At 52.0% G+C, this 14,232-nt stretch overlaps 2 protein-coding genes across 5 annotated transcripts in view; one reads left to right on the forward strand and one right to left on the reverse strand.

Annotated features, from left to right (window-relative positions):
• Positions 1–3,679, forward strand: part of SARM1 (sterile alpha and TIR motif containing 1) — a 34,157-nt gene extending 30,478 nt beyond the window's left edge. Inside the window, exons 9-10 of the mRNA XM_033184368.1 lie at positions 1,416–1,537; positions 1,667–3,679. Of these exons, the coding sequence (XP_033040259.1) occupies positions 1,416–1,537; positions 1,667–2,012 (468 nt within the window). The 3' untranslated portion in view covers positions 2,013–3,679. The remainder of the gene's footprint in view (positions 1–1,415; positions 1,538–1,666) is intronic.
• On the reverse strand, positions 1,194–11,974 carry SLC46A1 (solute carrier family 46 member 1). Of its 4 annotated transcripts, XM_033184370.1 has the most exons (5): positions 11,659–11,974; positions 10,389–11,241; positions 7,732–7,815; positions 6,112–6,268; positions 1,194–5,220 (listed from the first exon to the last, which is right to left on the reverse strand). In XM_033184370.1, exons 1-5 carry the CDS (start codon positions 11,884–11,886, stop codon positions 5,163–5,165), a joined length of 1,380 nt encoding a protein of 459 aa, XP_033040261.1. In that variant the 5' UTR covers positions 11,887–11,974; the 3' UTR covers positions 1,194–5,162. The 4 variants fall into 4 exon arrangements, with proteins under 4 accessions (XP_033040261.1, XP_033040264.1, XP_033040263.1 ...); XM_033184373.1 differs by lacking the exon at positions 7,732–7,815; XM_033184372.1 differs by lacking the exon at positions 6,112–6,268.
• Between the last annotated feature and the right edge of the window lie 2,258 nt (positions 11,975–14,232).

A 14,232-nucleotide genomic window follows, 5' to 3' on the forward strand; every position in this document is an offset into this window, starting at 1 on the left:
TTCAATTCAATTCTGAAATGTCAGTCACAAGGCCCAGGTCCCCAGGCTACCACATTTCTGTTTGATTTGGCTACAAATTCAGGGGTTCCCATGACACCCCGAGGTTCAACTTGCCAGAATGACTCAGAACTGAGGAAAGCACTTTACTTACTATTAGTTGCTTATTATGTCAACCTTAAATAATGAGATTCAGAAAATAAGACTAAGTATAGAGTTTCTTTGAGTGCAAAGTTTGAGAATAGCCACCCAGGAAGCATTGACTCTAAAGGAATGGGGTGAGTACTCCAAATTGGAGAAGTTAAGGTTTCACTTCCACAGGCAAAGACAGAGGAATTTTAGCAGGATTACAACATTTTCCATGTAAGACCAGTGCATATGTTATAATGCTTTGATTGGTTATAGATTGCTACATTCCAAGGAAGATGACTTTATTACCCCCTGAGGAAGGATGGTGATCTGAGTAGGGATCTAAGGGAGTCTTATCTCTGGTGCCATTTGGTCTTCCTAAGTAATTACAGAAAAAAAAAAAAAATAGGTAGAAGTAAAAAAAAAAATAGGTGGAAGTTGCAGCTGCATGCCTCATGACTCAGGCTGCATAGACCAATTCCTGTCAAGGCTCGGAATAATTTAAAGTTCCAAGAGCTTTAGGTTTGATTTAACAAAGCTTGAATAATAATAATAAATAATATTATTAATCTCAAAATCCTGGGCTCAAGTGATCCTCCTGCCTCAGGCTCCCAAAGTGTTGGGATTACAGGCGTGACCCACCATGCCCAGCTGAATTATTTAATTTCACACTTATAAAGGACACAGCTCAAGAATAGCCAAATGGAAGAGATACACAGGATCTCTATGTGTGGCGGGTAGAGGTATTGATGCCATGCCATCTACCACCTTCCCAGCACCTACACCCATTTATCAGCCTGGAGGCTCTTCAAAACCCCTTGTTTAGGGGTTTTTATGGAGGTTCCATTATTTAGGCATGATTGATTAAATCATTGGCCATTGGTGATTGAACTCAATCTCCAGCACCTCTCTGGAGGCTGGAAGGTGGGGCTGAAAGTTCCAATCCTCTAATCATGCCTTGGTGACCAGCCGCTTCCTGAAGCTATCTAGGCTATGCCCATAGCACCCCCAGGCCCCCAGTGGGGAATCATCTCTTTAGCATACAAAGACACTCATCACTCAAGAGATTCCAAGGGTTTTAGGGGCTCTGTGCCAGGAACACTGGGCAGAGACAAAATATTTATTTTTTATTATACTACAAGGGTTAAGGGAGACATCAAGGTGGACTTCAGGACTAGTGTCCTGCCCTGGACCCAGCCTCGGGCTAGTGGCCCTCCCAGCACCTGCCTAGCTACAAGGGCCCCTAAATGGATACTGGAGTATCTTCCTCCTTTCCTTTCTTTCTCCAGGAGATTGTGACTGCTTTAAGCTGTGGCAAGAACATTGTGCCCGTCATTGATGGCTTCGAGTGGCCTGAGCCCCAGGTCCTGCCTGAGGACATGCAGGCTGTGCTTACTTTCAACGGCATTAAGTGAGCCTCAGGGCCCTGGGACCAGGGAGGTAGGGTGCAGATCACCATGACAGGCAGTGTGTGGGCAAACAGCTGACTAGCAGCTCCCTCTGCCCAGCTGTCTGACCCACATGGCTCCTGTGCCCACAGGTGGTCCCACGAATACCAGGAGGCCACCATTGAGAAGATCATCCGCTTCCTACAGGGCCGCTCCTCCCGGGACTCATCTGCAGGCTCTGACACCAGTTTGGAGGGTGCTGCACCCATGGTCCGACCTAACCAGTCCCCAGTTCCCAGCCCTGCTGTGACTTCCACTTCCATCGTCCTTTCTGAAGGAACAGCTCCTCAAACCGGCCTCCCTGGGCTGAGACAACCTGGGCTCTTCTTAGCACATGGCTCTCCCTCTCCTGTCCCCCACCCTCATAGCCCACCTCCAACCCACTTTCCTCAGTATCTGGAGAGGGAAGGGAAGTCAGACTTGGGTTCAGGAGGTTAGAACTCCCCCATGCCCTGCCATTGGGTTGTCTGTCTCTGTCATGGGGAGGGTCCCTGCTCAGTTCTGGAGACATTGGAGTTGGGGTGGAGGTGGTTCTGTATTCCCTTCTGCTCTGATAGCAGCCAGTTTGAGGATGAAGGAAGCCTCAGACAGGAATTAAGGCAATGCCCAGGCAGGCCTGGGCACTGTATTCTGAGCAAGGGCCTGGGCCCAAGAGCCAGCCAGGGATGAGTGCCATCATGGCTTTCCACTCAGACTGTGCCTGGCCCCTGCACTTACAACTTCCTGCCACTCTGTGGCCTTGCCCTGTAATCACTCAGTGCCCTTAGCCAGCCTGACTAGGTCCCAGATCCCCTACAGCTTCCTTCAGTGTGGTATCTTTTGCCACATCCAGGGCGAGGGTTGAGGTAAACCGGCCCTCCCTCTGACTTCCTTGTCGCTGCAGCCAGCTTTGCTGCACTTGCTGGTGCACAGGAGCCTCCTGTTTGGGCCTGGGTCTGGGCATGGGGAAGCCGTGCCTCAAAGCCCACCCTACCCCATGCCTTGGTGCTGTGCCTCAGGCTCCTTCCTGGTCTGGCCCAGCTGGCTACCCCAGCCCCTCAGCTATCCAGGGCTACCCACCGCTTGCTCAGGGACCAGGCAGCCCCCATGGCAGTAAAAGCAGCCTGGACAGAACCTGCAGCTCTGTGGAAAGAGGCAAAGTCCTGAAAAGGCAAAAGGTTGTCACCTATGGCAGCTTCTCCAATTTTAACATGCATCCAAGTCACCTGGGAATGTTGTTAAAATCAGGAGATCTGGGGTGGGGCCTGAGACTCTGCATTTCTTACAGATTCCCAGGTGAGCTGATGCTGGTGGTTAAGGGAAGCAAATCTCTAAAGCATGAAGCCCTCACAAATCTTTGCCATTTCCCACACACTCCGCTCCTTGGTCTCCAGTCGTCAGAGCAACTCTACCTGGTATTATCATCCCCATTTTACAGATAATGACACTGAGGCTCAGAAAGGTTGAAGATAAGCCCAGTTTCCTGTCATTAGTGGCAGCCCCAGATCCAGACCTAGGCCTCCTGGCACCCAGTCCACTGGCAGTGGAATTGCTCTCCTGAGAATCATTCTGAGGCTGGGCTACTGCTTCTCCCTTGCTTCAAAGAATCTAGCAGCGAGGGATAGGATTTTGCAACAAAAAGCTGACCCAGAGGCCATACTGAAATAACTGAGCAGGAATGTCCCATTGCCCCCTCCTCCACTGGGTTCAGAGGGCAAGAAAGTACCCTCCAATAAACCCAGGCTGCAGGCCACGGGACTGCTGAAGGCTCTTCCCCAATGAGGGCCGGGTGTTGACACCTTAAGGCTGGCTGCGCCCCCAGCCCCACTCTTGGCTGTGCTGGCCAGGCGACTCCTAGCTCTCGGCCACATCCTCAGAAAGTCAAAGTTCCCACTCCAGGTTTGGGGCTCCTTCCTTCCCCTCCCCTCCCTGCCAGAGTCTGTCTTGGCCAGTCCCAGTCTCGATGCTTTGCTTTTGACCCCACCTGATCTTCCTTTCCTCATGCAGCGCAGGTGCTCACTGGGGCCAGGGCAAGGGCATGGACATGACAAGCAGGGCAGCCTGGACACTGCCCTCACAGGACAGAGTCAATAACAATACAATGTCTGAGTGTCTCCAGGGGATGATTTCTGGCTTCTTGTCTCCAGTCAGTCCCACTCCCTCCTGAGGTCCCCATGGGCAGTCTTCAGAGAGGTTTCCTGCGTTTTCTTTCTGTTTGGTATACCCTCCACTGCTGTCCACAGCCCTGTGTGGACTTCTGGTTGACCTCTGCCCGATCTTCTGTCTCTCTGGGGGAATCAGAGTCCAGCATCCAGCCCCAGATGGAACAGCTGAAGTCACAAGCCTCCCCTAAGCCAAGGCCAGTGTGCTCAGAGGTGACTGCCACCCGTACTAGGACAAACACAGCTCAGATCACCAGGTCAAGCACCTAGGCCTGGCTTCTCCTGAGATAGAGGACTCAGAAGTGGCCTTTCCTCCAAAGCCTACTCAGATACAGGTCTGTAGGGCCAGGGTGTTCTGCTTGGCTGGGCTGCAGCTGCTACCCCTTGGTTGGGGCTGAGTCAGCCAGATCCTCCCCCCACTTCTCCCCAAGGGCCAAGAACTGCTCAGGGACATTAAAGGTCAAAAGTCCAGCCACGCTTATTCATCCTTTCCCCAGGCCCATGAAGAGAGGCATCTTATTGTAGAATGTATGAGGAGGTGGGAAAGATCTCAGAGCATCAGCTAAGTTTCCTAACTTGTCCATCCAAATGTGATCACCACGATTCAACAATTCGGGGCATCGCTGATCTAGCCCTTCCTAGTGGGGCTTGTTTAAGGTTGCACAGCAAGTCAGTAGAAGCCCTGGCTGGTCCCACTTGGTATCAATCCACCAGGCAGCTCAGGGCTCCTGCCCAGCCCAGCAGCTTCTGTTGTCTGACATATGGCAGGCAGACTGGGAGCAGGAAAACAGAGGGCCCCAAAGCCCAAGGCACCAGAAGGTTTGTTTCAGTTTGCTGAAGCTGATTTATAATGATTGGCACTCTTCAGCCCAGGGAGTGGGTAGGCCATAGCCAAGGATCAATTCCCCAACCACAGTGAAGGCAGCGCTCTTCCTCTGGAGATCACCAAGCCCCTCTCACCTCCCTCCCTCCTTCCCAAGGCTGGCACTAACCAGGTACCACATTTGTTGTTAAGGAGTGGCTGGTGACTGCTACACGTGTCAGGAACCTGGCTGGGGCTGTGCAGTTTGGACTGGAAGGAGAGATGCCAGCCCTTGTGCTGCCTCTGGTCCCTGAAGTGTCACCTCCATCAGGACCTCTCCTCTGGTCTGGGGAGTTATAAGTGATGGATGGCAGAAAGGGAGAACTGACTCCTGTCCCGAATAGCTCCCCTGCCACCTGTCCTGCAGTGGGCCTGTGTGGGTTATGATTCTAGATCCTAGTCAGAGGCTGGCTCAGCTACGGATGAGGTGGTGCCTTGGTCTGTCTTGACCACCTCGTCCAAAGAGAGCACTGCCCTTAGAAAGGAGCTGCTGGTGCTGCTGTGGGCTGGGCTCCCAGCTGTAGACCGTCAGTTGTTTGGTGTTCACATTGCTCCTCTTGCCCTCTGTCTTCTGGTCCAGGCAGTTCAGGGGCTCTGGGGAAACTGCTGGAACTCAGGGTGAGGAACAGCCTTTTCCAGCATCCTGTGAGAGACCAGAGAGAGGGTTTGGATTTCACATGGGGTACCCTCAAGGCCTGTCTGGAGAAGTGATGCAGGATTTACTTGGGTGGGCTGGTCCAGGTAGCTCTCCTCAACCTCCTCCTTCCCCAAGCTGAGAAGCTAAGAGCTGGAAGACAATGTCCAGGGACATGGCTCTGGAAAATAACTTATCTTTTTTTTTTAAGAGACAGGGTCTTGCTCTGTTGTCCAGGCTGGAGGGCAGTGACACAATCATAGCTCACTGTACCCTTGAACTCCTGGGCTCAAGTGATCCTCCTGCCTCAGCCTCCTTAGTAGCTGGGACTACTGGTGCATACCACCATGCCTGGCTGATTTTTTAAATTTTTTATACAGACAAGGTCTTGCTATGTTGTCCAGGCTGATCTTGAATTCTTGGGCTCAAGTGTTCCTCCTGCCTCAGCCTGCCACAGGATCGGGATTACAGGCAGGAGCCCCCACGCCCAGCCATGAAATATAATTCTTAATATCATACAGGAAAAAGTTAGCGGGTCAAGCTAGCCTGTGGCCCAGCCACAACTAGCTGACAAAGCTCTCTGGCCTTCCCTTTAACACAGTTCTGTTGCCATAGTTCCATCTATAAAATGGGAATGGAGGGAAATAGGGCAACTGGGAGCGAGAATACAGCCTTGCCAAGTAGCAATGTTAGCCTGATCCTTCCTCCACCTAGCTTGCCACCTTGCCCTTGGAAAATGGCTCCTGGAGGATTAGGCAGCCATGTGCAAGGAGAGGGGCAACCTGGGACAAGACACCCAGAGGGGGAGGATTCCAGGAATGAAGCTGCCATTTCTGGTTGGGAGGAGGACACTTATGAGAAAGGGCTCCATTATGAGCATGGGTCAGGGACCTGCATTACCCAATCAGAACGGCCGGGATGAGCAGGAGGCCAGCTCCCAGGAGGAAGGGGAACCCCTTCATAAAGTTCAGAGTGGCTGGGTAGAGTGAGTTGAAGATGCCGGAGGCCGTCAGCATGGCCAGGTTATTCACACAGGCCACAGCAGAAAAGAGAGCACCTGTGAAGAAATAAATACCATACTCTGGAGTCCGAAAGGGCCATGTTCAAATTCTGGCACCACCACCTCAGAGCTGTGTGACCGGAAGCAGTCACTTAACCTATGTCTCCCCTTCCTCACCAGTAAATCCTGCTACATCATGTACTGTGACAGGGATTCAATAAGGTTGTATGTGGACAGCAGCTGGCACAGACGGGCTACTAAATAAATGGCTGCTATTAAATCCACACTGAAAGTACATGTGATCTGACAGAACCCAGCACATGAAAAAAAAAAGTACATGTGATATTGTCTGACGAAAGCTTGATGGAAATGGCTTTTTTCTGGTTTATCCTCTTTGGCATCATCTGTTTGGGATTAACTGCAGGTCTGGTCAGTTCCAATATTCATAGCTGTGTCACCACTGAATAGCTTTTAATCCTTTGGTTCCTGTTCCTCCTTCTGCTAAATAAGGATAATACCTATTTCCTAGATTGTCAGCAACATTAAGTTCACATGGAAATCACCCATCACTGGGCCTGGCCCCATGAAAGTAGCTAGTTAGTAAGGGCTCTTCTTTTCTCGTGTTTCCCTGACATTTCTGGGCACAAAGAAAGTGCTGGGGAAAAAAAGTTTAGGTGAATGAATGAAGGCACATGGATTCTGGGGACACCAGAACCCACAGTGGGCTCTGTATGGCACCAGGGTCCCTGTCATCATCAGATCCTCATTCCAGGACAGATGGAGAAAGATGAATGTTTCCCGACTGGGGCATAAAGACCCAGAGGCTGGAGAAGCTGTTCTGTATAGATACAACAGGAGAACCCACAGTTTACAAAATGCGCAACAACCCAACAGAAGTCGAGAGTAAATTCTGTCACATCTGGAGAGGCCTGTGATGTCATCAAGAGCAAACCACTCACATCACAGATGAAGAAACAGGCCTATGGCAGGGCTCGGACTAAAACCCAGATCCTGAGACCAGCTGCTTTTAAACACAGACGTGAGTTTGCATCCTAGCTCCACCATTTACTGAGTAACCTTGGGTGAGCTGATTTAACCCCCTGGGCCTCTGTTTCTCATCTGTCAACTGTGGAAAATGAAACCCATGTCACAAGGTTGTTCACTTCTGGGCTTGTACACGCTGACCCCAGAGAAATAGGGAACTCTGGCATCATCACACCCATCTTACTGACGGAAAAGCTGAGGTCTGCAGAGAGTAAATCCTCTGCTCTGGTTATCCAGAAAGAACATAATTGTGCTCTGCTGATTGCAAATCCCAACTCTGCGGTTTGAAAATCCAAGGCGGCATGATCCTGTGCCCATCGTGGGCAATTTCACAGAAGTGTGTTTGTCTTGGCCACTTACTTCTCCAGGGTGAGAGGCGGGAAGGCAAGCTGTTCCCCCAGCCATGGCTGCCCATCAGCCCGTTTCAGGCAGCACTGGGCATGAGGAGCCAGATACAGGTGGGTCCTGACACTCACCCTGCTCTGTCTCTCTCACCAGCTTGGAGAGTTTAGCCCGGATGACAGGTGTGATGACTAATGACAGGAAGAGCAACCCATATCCTGTGGAGAAATAAACACTCATCAGGAAAATGGAGCTGGGGAGAGGGGTGTCCAAGGGAAAGGCAGCAGATTTCCTATCCATACCCCATATGGGGCTTAGGTTAGACCCAAGAAGAACCTCCTTGATGGTGAGGGTGGGGAGACAGTAGTCAAGGAGGAAGGGAGACTGCCCTTGTCTGGGCTTGGCCACCGTCTAGCTCTCATGAATGCTAATTCCCACTGATTGCTTTCTTGTCTGAACCTCTTGTGGTCACAGCAGACATCACCCATCCATTTGGCACTTAGTAGGGATATGGCAGGGCACAGAAAACAAGCATGGGCTTTGGAGTCAGCCCTGAATTCAAAACCTGATGCCATTACATACTATCTGTGTGGCCTGGGGTACTTAACCTCTCTGAGCCTCACTCCCTGTATGAGGAAGATAATAAGGCCTTCATCACAGGATGGTTCTGAGTCATAGGAGGCTGAATAATGGTGCCCAATGGCATCAGGTTCATAGCCCTGGAACCTGTAAATACTACCTTATTTGGAAAATGGGTCTATGCAGGTGTGATGAAGTTAAGCCTCCTGAGAGAGTAGGGTTATCCTGGATTAGCAGGTTGGGCCCTAAATGCCATCACACATCTTTATAAGAGGAAAGCAGACGGAGATTTGGCACCAACAGAATGGAGAAGGCACAAAGAGGAGGAGAGGCAATGTGAGCACAGAGGCAGAGCCTGGTAATGGACGCCCCAAGCCAAGGAATGCCAGCAGCCCCAGAACCTGAAAGAAAAGAGAAATACGTTCTCTCCTGGCACCTTGCAAGGGAGTACTGCCTGCTGACTCCTTCCATTCAGCCCAGTGGTACTGACTTTGGACTTCTGGCCTCCAGAACTGTGAGAGAATATATTTCTGTTGTGTTAAGCCCCCAAGTTTGTGGTATTTCATTACAGCAATCTCAGGGAACCAATACATAAGGTAAAAAGGTAACATCTATGACGAGTACGGCATAGGGACACAGCAAATGTGAGTTCCTTTTCCCTTTGCATTCAGTTACTTACAGGCCTCCTGTTTTCTTCATAACCATTTCTCTCTCTGTGTGATTGCTGACTCCTCAGCAAAACTGCAAACTCCTACAGGACAGTGGATCCTCCAAAGAAGGTATGCGATGAGGCACCCAGGGCCCCTACCAATGTCAAGCCCCTCAAATCCCACTCTGTTGAGACCTCCTCCTGACCCAGAGCAATGACAGCATCTTCATCATCTCTGCATCCCCCAGGGCCATCAGCAGGAGGGAAAGGCTCCCTTCTGCTTCATTGTCAGACAAGCAGTTGAGTTAAGAAATCTGTGATTATTGTATTGTTGACTATACACAGCACGTTTTAGGGCTCTATCAAAATAAATCTGTCCCTTTAAAAAAAGTTAACTAAAGGTGGGCACGGTGGCTCATGCCTGTAATCCCAACACTTTGGGAGGCTAAGGCAGGCAGATCCTTGAGCTCAGGAGTTAGAGACCAGGACTGGGCAACATGGTGAGGACCCCATCTCTATTAAAAAAACACAAAAATTAGCAAGGTGTGATAATGTGCGCCAGTGGTCCCAGCTACTAGAGAGGCCAGGTTGGGAGAATCACTTGGGCCCAGGGGATGAGGCTGCAGTGAGCCATGATCATGCCACTGCACTCTAGCCTGGGTGACAAAGTGAGACCCTGTCTCTAAATAAATCAATCAAATACAAATTTTAAAAAGTTAACTTCCCCATTTACTGGCCTGTTGACCCTCTCCTACCAAAAAAAGAAAGGGAGGGGCCGGGCGCGGTGGCTCAAGCCTGTAATCCCAGCACTTTGGGAGGCCGAGACGGGCGGATCACAAGGTCAGGAGATCGAGACCATCCTGGCTAACACGGTGAAACCCCATCTCTACTAAAAATACAAAAACTAGCCGGGCGAGGTGGCGGGCGCCTGTAGTCCCAGCTACTTAGGAGGCTGAGGCAGGAGAATGGCGTAAACCGGGAGGTGGAGCTTGCAGTGAGCTGAGATCCGGCCACTGCACTCCAGCCTGGGAGACAGAGCCAGACTCCGTCTGAAAAAAAAAAAAAAAAAAAAAAAGAAAGGGAGGAAGTAAGGAGGAAGAGGAGAAGAGGAACTGAAACAGGAATTTCATATCTGTGGTCCGAGAAGACAGGTTTTTAAAAAACCCAAAGAAGCTGACCAAGGGTATTTGATTCTTATCAGAGAAGTGAGTACCAACCCATTAATGGCATGGACTTTGTTTAAGAACATATGAATAGGCTGTGGGAGGCCAAGGGGTAAAGCAATTAGTGTATGAGCCACACTTTTGTCTTTTGCTCTAGATTACTAACAATATTAATGGTTGATAACGGTGGATTAATTACTTTAGCTACTGAAGGTCTGTATTTTCCATGTATCATAGATGGCATTTTTGAGGGATTTCTTAGTTGTCTGTCCTCCAGTGCAGGCATAACAATGTTTCCAAAGACACAGGAATGAACCACATCTGGGGGCAGTGAGTGGCTGGCCCCCAGTTCTTACCCAGTGCCTCTGGGACAAGCTGTCCCTGAGCCCACACACTTTACCTGTGAACATGAGAGGTGTGATGGTGGCAAAGGCAAAGACCACCATCCCCAGGATGTTGAAGGCCAGGCCGATCTCAGCCACCCAGGCGTCGGCCAGGCAGTGCTGCAGGAGCTTCAGGACCAGCAGGCTGGTGAGGTAGGGGAGATGCTGAGCTGCAGAACCATAGCCGATTAGTTTGGAATCCCAGCAGAGGGGTGTGCTCAGTTCATACAGGGTCAAGATGTCCTGGGCCCCAAAGTGCACAGTGAGCACCACGAAGATGGCCAGTGAGTACAGGGCTAAATGCTTCCTGGACTTCTCTGGGGCTGGAGCCACATAGAGCTGGACAATGGATCGGTGGTGATGGAACGTGAAGAGCCGGGTGGACTTTGGCTCCTTTAAGGTCTCACCAAAGCAAAAAGCTGCATAGAGTGTCATGGCTATCAGCAAGGCTAAGGCCAGCCAGAAGGGGTTGGCATAACCCTGGGCCCGGAGCCAGTGGCCCCCGAGGAGGCTTGCCAGCATCCCAGCCACCCCGATGCTGGCTTCCAGTAGGGCCATCCGGAAGGTGCGGCTGCGGCTGGAGCTGACATCTGCCACGGACGCAAAGCTAGCAGCCAGAAGGCCACCGAAGTCGCCGAGGAGGGCACAAAGGATGCGACCCAACACGAAGTAGCCGACGTGGAGCTGTAGCTGCACCACAAAGACGGACACTAGGGCCTGGAGCAGCAGGCCCAGCGAGGCCAGCACTAGCAGCGGGCGGCGGCCCACACCGTCGCTCCAAGCTCCCAGCAGGGTGGACGAGAAGAGCCCCACCAGGAAGCCGCCCACGTTCATGTAGAGGGTCCAGTGGGAAGTAAGGGTCTCCACTTCCTGTAGGGGCACAATGACCAGGGTGCGGTTCCTCACTCTGGGTTGCCCAATCCCCAAATCCTCGCCATCCCGGGAGCTACAGGGATGAGGACTTTCTTTGGAGCCCTAAACCTCAGAGAATCTTAGCACAGCTTTCAGAATCTGCCAGTGAAGAGGGGGAAGGACATGGACCAAGGCCCCATTCCCTTTCCTTTCCCCTGCTTTTGTTAACCTGCAAGGCCAGACTTTAGCTCAACTTTTCGCATTCCCCACGCTGAGGTTCTCCGTCAGGCCGCTTTGCTCTGATCCCGCCCACCATCCAAAATGCACTCTCCCTCCAGTTACCCCCAACTGTCATTATGCAGGCCCCACCCCTCCGCTGCCGCCACGCTCCAGCCCAGGGCCCTCCCCCTGCCAGGCTCCTTGCCACCCGGCTACCTGCATGGTGGGGTCTGCGCTGCGGTTGCTGCAGCCCCCGCTTTGGCGGGTGCCATTGTAGCCGAGGTCGGCACTGAAGCGGTGCCACAGATACTGCGTGGTGAGCGGGCCCTGCAGGACCAAGGCAAAGTTGGCCAGGAAGACCAGCGGCTCTACCGGGCCCCGGCACAGCACAGCAGCCGCGGGACGGACGCGGGGCTTGTCCGGGGGACTCGCGCTTCCCTCCATGTGTGCGCGCAGCGGGGCTGTCGCCAGGCGGGTGGCGGGGCGCGCGCGCGACGAGCTGCTTGGGACTGGCGACGTGTGGCGCGGGGCTTGCGCTCTTTGCGCCTGCGCCCGGCGTCCCTCCTTAAATGTCCGGCGGGGAGGGGCCTGGGACCTGAGGCCACCGGACTCTCGCGGGGGTTGCCCCTGACTGGGCGTGGGCCGGCGAGGGGTCCGGCACCCCCAGCCCGCGGGATGACCTCACCTGTGAAGTGTGCATAGACAGCGCCCTGCAGCCCTCCCTCCTGGCCCAGACACACCACAAATAACAAGAATATCAATAATTGGCCGGGCGCGGTGGCTCAAGCCTGTAATCCCAGCACTTTGGGAGGCCGAGACGGGCGGATCACGAGGTCAGGAGATCGAGACCATCCTGGCTAACACAGTGAAACCCCGTCTCTACTAAAAAAATACAAAAAACTAGCCGGGCGCGGTGGCGGGCGCCTGTAGTCCCAGCTACTCGGGAGGCTGAGGCAGGAGAATGGCGTGAACCCGGGAGGCGGAGTTTGCAGTGAGCTGAGATCCGGCCACTGCACTCCAGCCTGGGCGACAGAGCGAGACTCCGTCTCAAAAAAAAAAAAATAAATAAAAATAAAAATAAAAGAATATCAATAATTAACATGTATTGACCACTTACAATGTGCTGGGCACGGTATTAAACCCTTTTTGTGCGTTGGTGTCCCGATAACTCTACAGGCTAGCCAATATTAACCTTCGCTATCTACCGATGAGGAAACCAGGTCATCGGGTACTCAAGGCAGAGCTGGAAGTGCACATGACTCCTGGTGCTGCTGATGTTCTGCGCTGTAACACAGAGGCAGCTGGAGAGGATCGGAGTGCGGCTGAACCCAGCTGCCTGGATTGGAACACCTAGGCTCTGCCACTACCTTGGGTACCACCCTGAGCCTGTTTTTTCATCTGTAAAATGAAGTTGCTAACAAAACTTGTCTCGAAAAGTTGTGGAAAAATAGTGTCTGGTATATTCAAAGTGCTATTACTGTTATTAACAGACTGTCACGTCTGGGAGTGGTGACTCACACTTGTAATCCCAGCACTTTGGGAGGCTGAGGCTCATGGATCACTTGAGCTCAGGAGTTCGAGACCAACCTGGGCAACATGGTAAAACCATGTCTCTACAAAAAATACACAAAAATCAGCCGGGCGTAGTAGCGGATGCCTGTAGTCCCAGCTACTCGGGAGGCTGAGGTGGGAGGATCGACTGAGCCCAGGAGGCAGAGGTTGCGATGAGCTGAGATCTCGCCACTGGACTCCAGCCTGAGTAACAGAGCAAGACCGTGTCTCAAAAAATATAAAAATAAAAATAAAATAAAATAAAAAACACACTGTCACTTGCTCCATTCCTGCCCTAGGATCTTTTCCTGAGAAACTAGTCTTGTTTCTGGGGTAAGGCAGGGCCTGGCTCTGCAGTTCCCTTAGAGGAGAAGATAGGGGAGGGCCTGGGAGGCCCTTGGGTGTGAACGTATGCTCCTGGGTGGCTCCCATTATAGGAATTAGGCCAGAAGGCAGTCACCTGCTCTGCTGCTGAGGTCAGACCCTGTCTGGGCCTCTGTTTTATTGCCTGTAAAAAGGAACAGCATTACTTGCCTTACTCCCCTATCTTTCATTCATTCACCTCATTTACTGAGTGCCCCTTACGTGCCAGGGACTGTGCTGGGGGACTCCAGGACCACAACAGTAAAGGAAATAGACAAAGCCCTCACCAGGCCGATTAGTTTCTAGAATGGTGGGAGAGGGAAAATAATCAAAGAATCCTACTAATTGATATAAAATTCCAACCGTGGAAAATAGTTTCGAACTCCAAGGGTGCTAATTCAGGGGCTGCGGGTGGGAGGAGCAGAATCACTAAAGGCCACCTTCCCTGAGAACAGAGCAGCTGAGTGGGTTTCTGGAGGCAGGTCCTGACAGGCCTGATTCTTTGGAGGACGGATGGCTCCATTTCTGGCCACTGTACCTGTGCCTGGGCTTGTTGGAGCTTGTTAGCTACCCCACCTCCCGTGAGCCGGGAGTCTGAGACTCGGGATAAGTAGGTGCTGGCTAGATACTAGCGAACTGAATAACCTCCCCCTGCAAGCTGCCCCCAACCTGTGGTCCCCTAGAGACAGGAAATTCCACATTAAACATTCAAGCCTCTAGATTGGCTCCCCTCTACTCCCACCGCTTCCAACTCCTCCCTACCACTTACACAAAAGCTTGGCCCAGTTAGGTCAGCTGCAGCGAGGGAGGGGTACTTGGCTAAATCCTTGGAATCATTTCTTAGATAAAGAACTAAGGCTAGGAGAGGCCAAGGTC

Source organism: Trachypithecus francoisi, unplaced genomic scaffold (genome assembly GCF_009764315.1).
Source record: "Trachypithecus francoisi isolate TF-2019V2 unplaced genomic scaffold, Tfra_2.0 Lachesis_group20, whole genome shotgun sequence".
NCBI classification, from domain to species: domain Eukaryota; kingdom Metazoa; phylum Chordata; class Mammalia; order Primates; family Cercopithecidae; genus Trachypithecus; species Trachypithecus francoisi.

Coding starts and splice junctions, on each gene's coding strand:
- SLC46A1 (XM_033184370.1), bottom strand. CDS start 11,886: ATGGAGGGAAGCGCGAGTCCCCCGGACAAGCCCCGCGTCCGTCCCGCG. Junction 7,816..10,388: donor CACACCTCTCATGTTCACAG/GTAAAGTGTGTG, acceptor ATTTCTCCACAG/GATATGGGTTGCTCTTCCTG. Junction 5,221..6,111: donor ATCCCGGCCGTTCTGATTGG/GTAATGCAGGTC, acceptor GGTCTCTCACAG/GATGCTGGAAAAGGCTGTTC.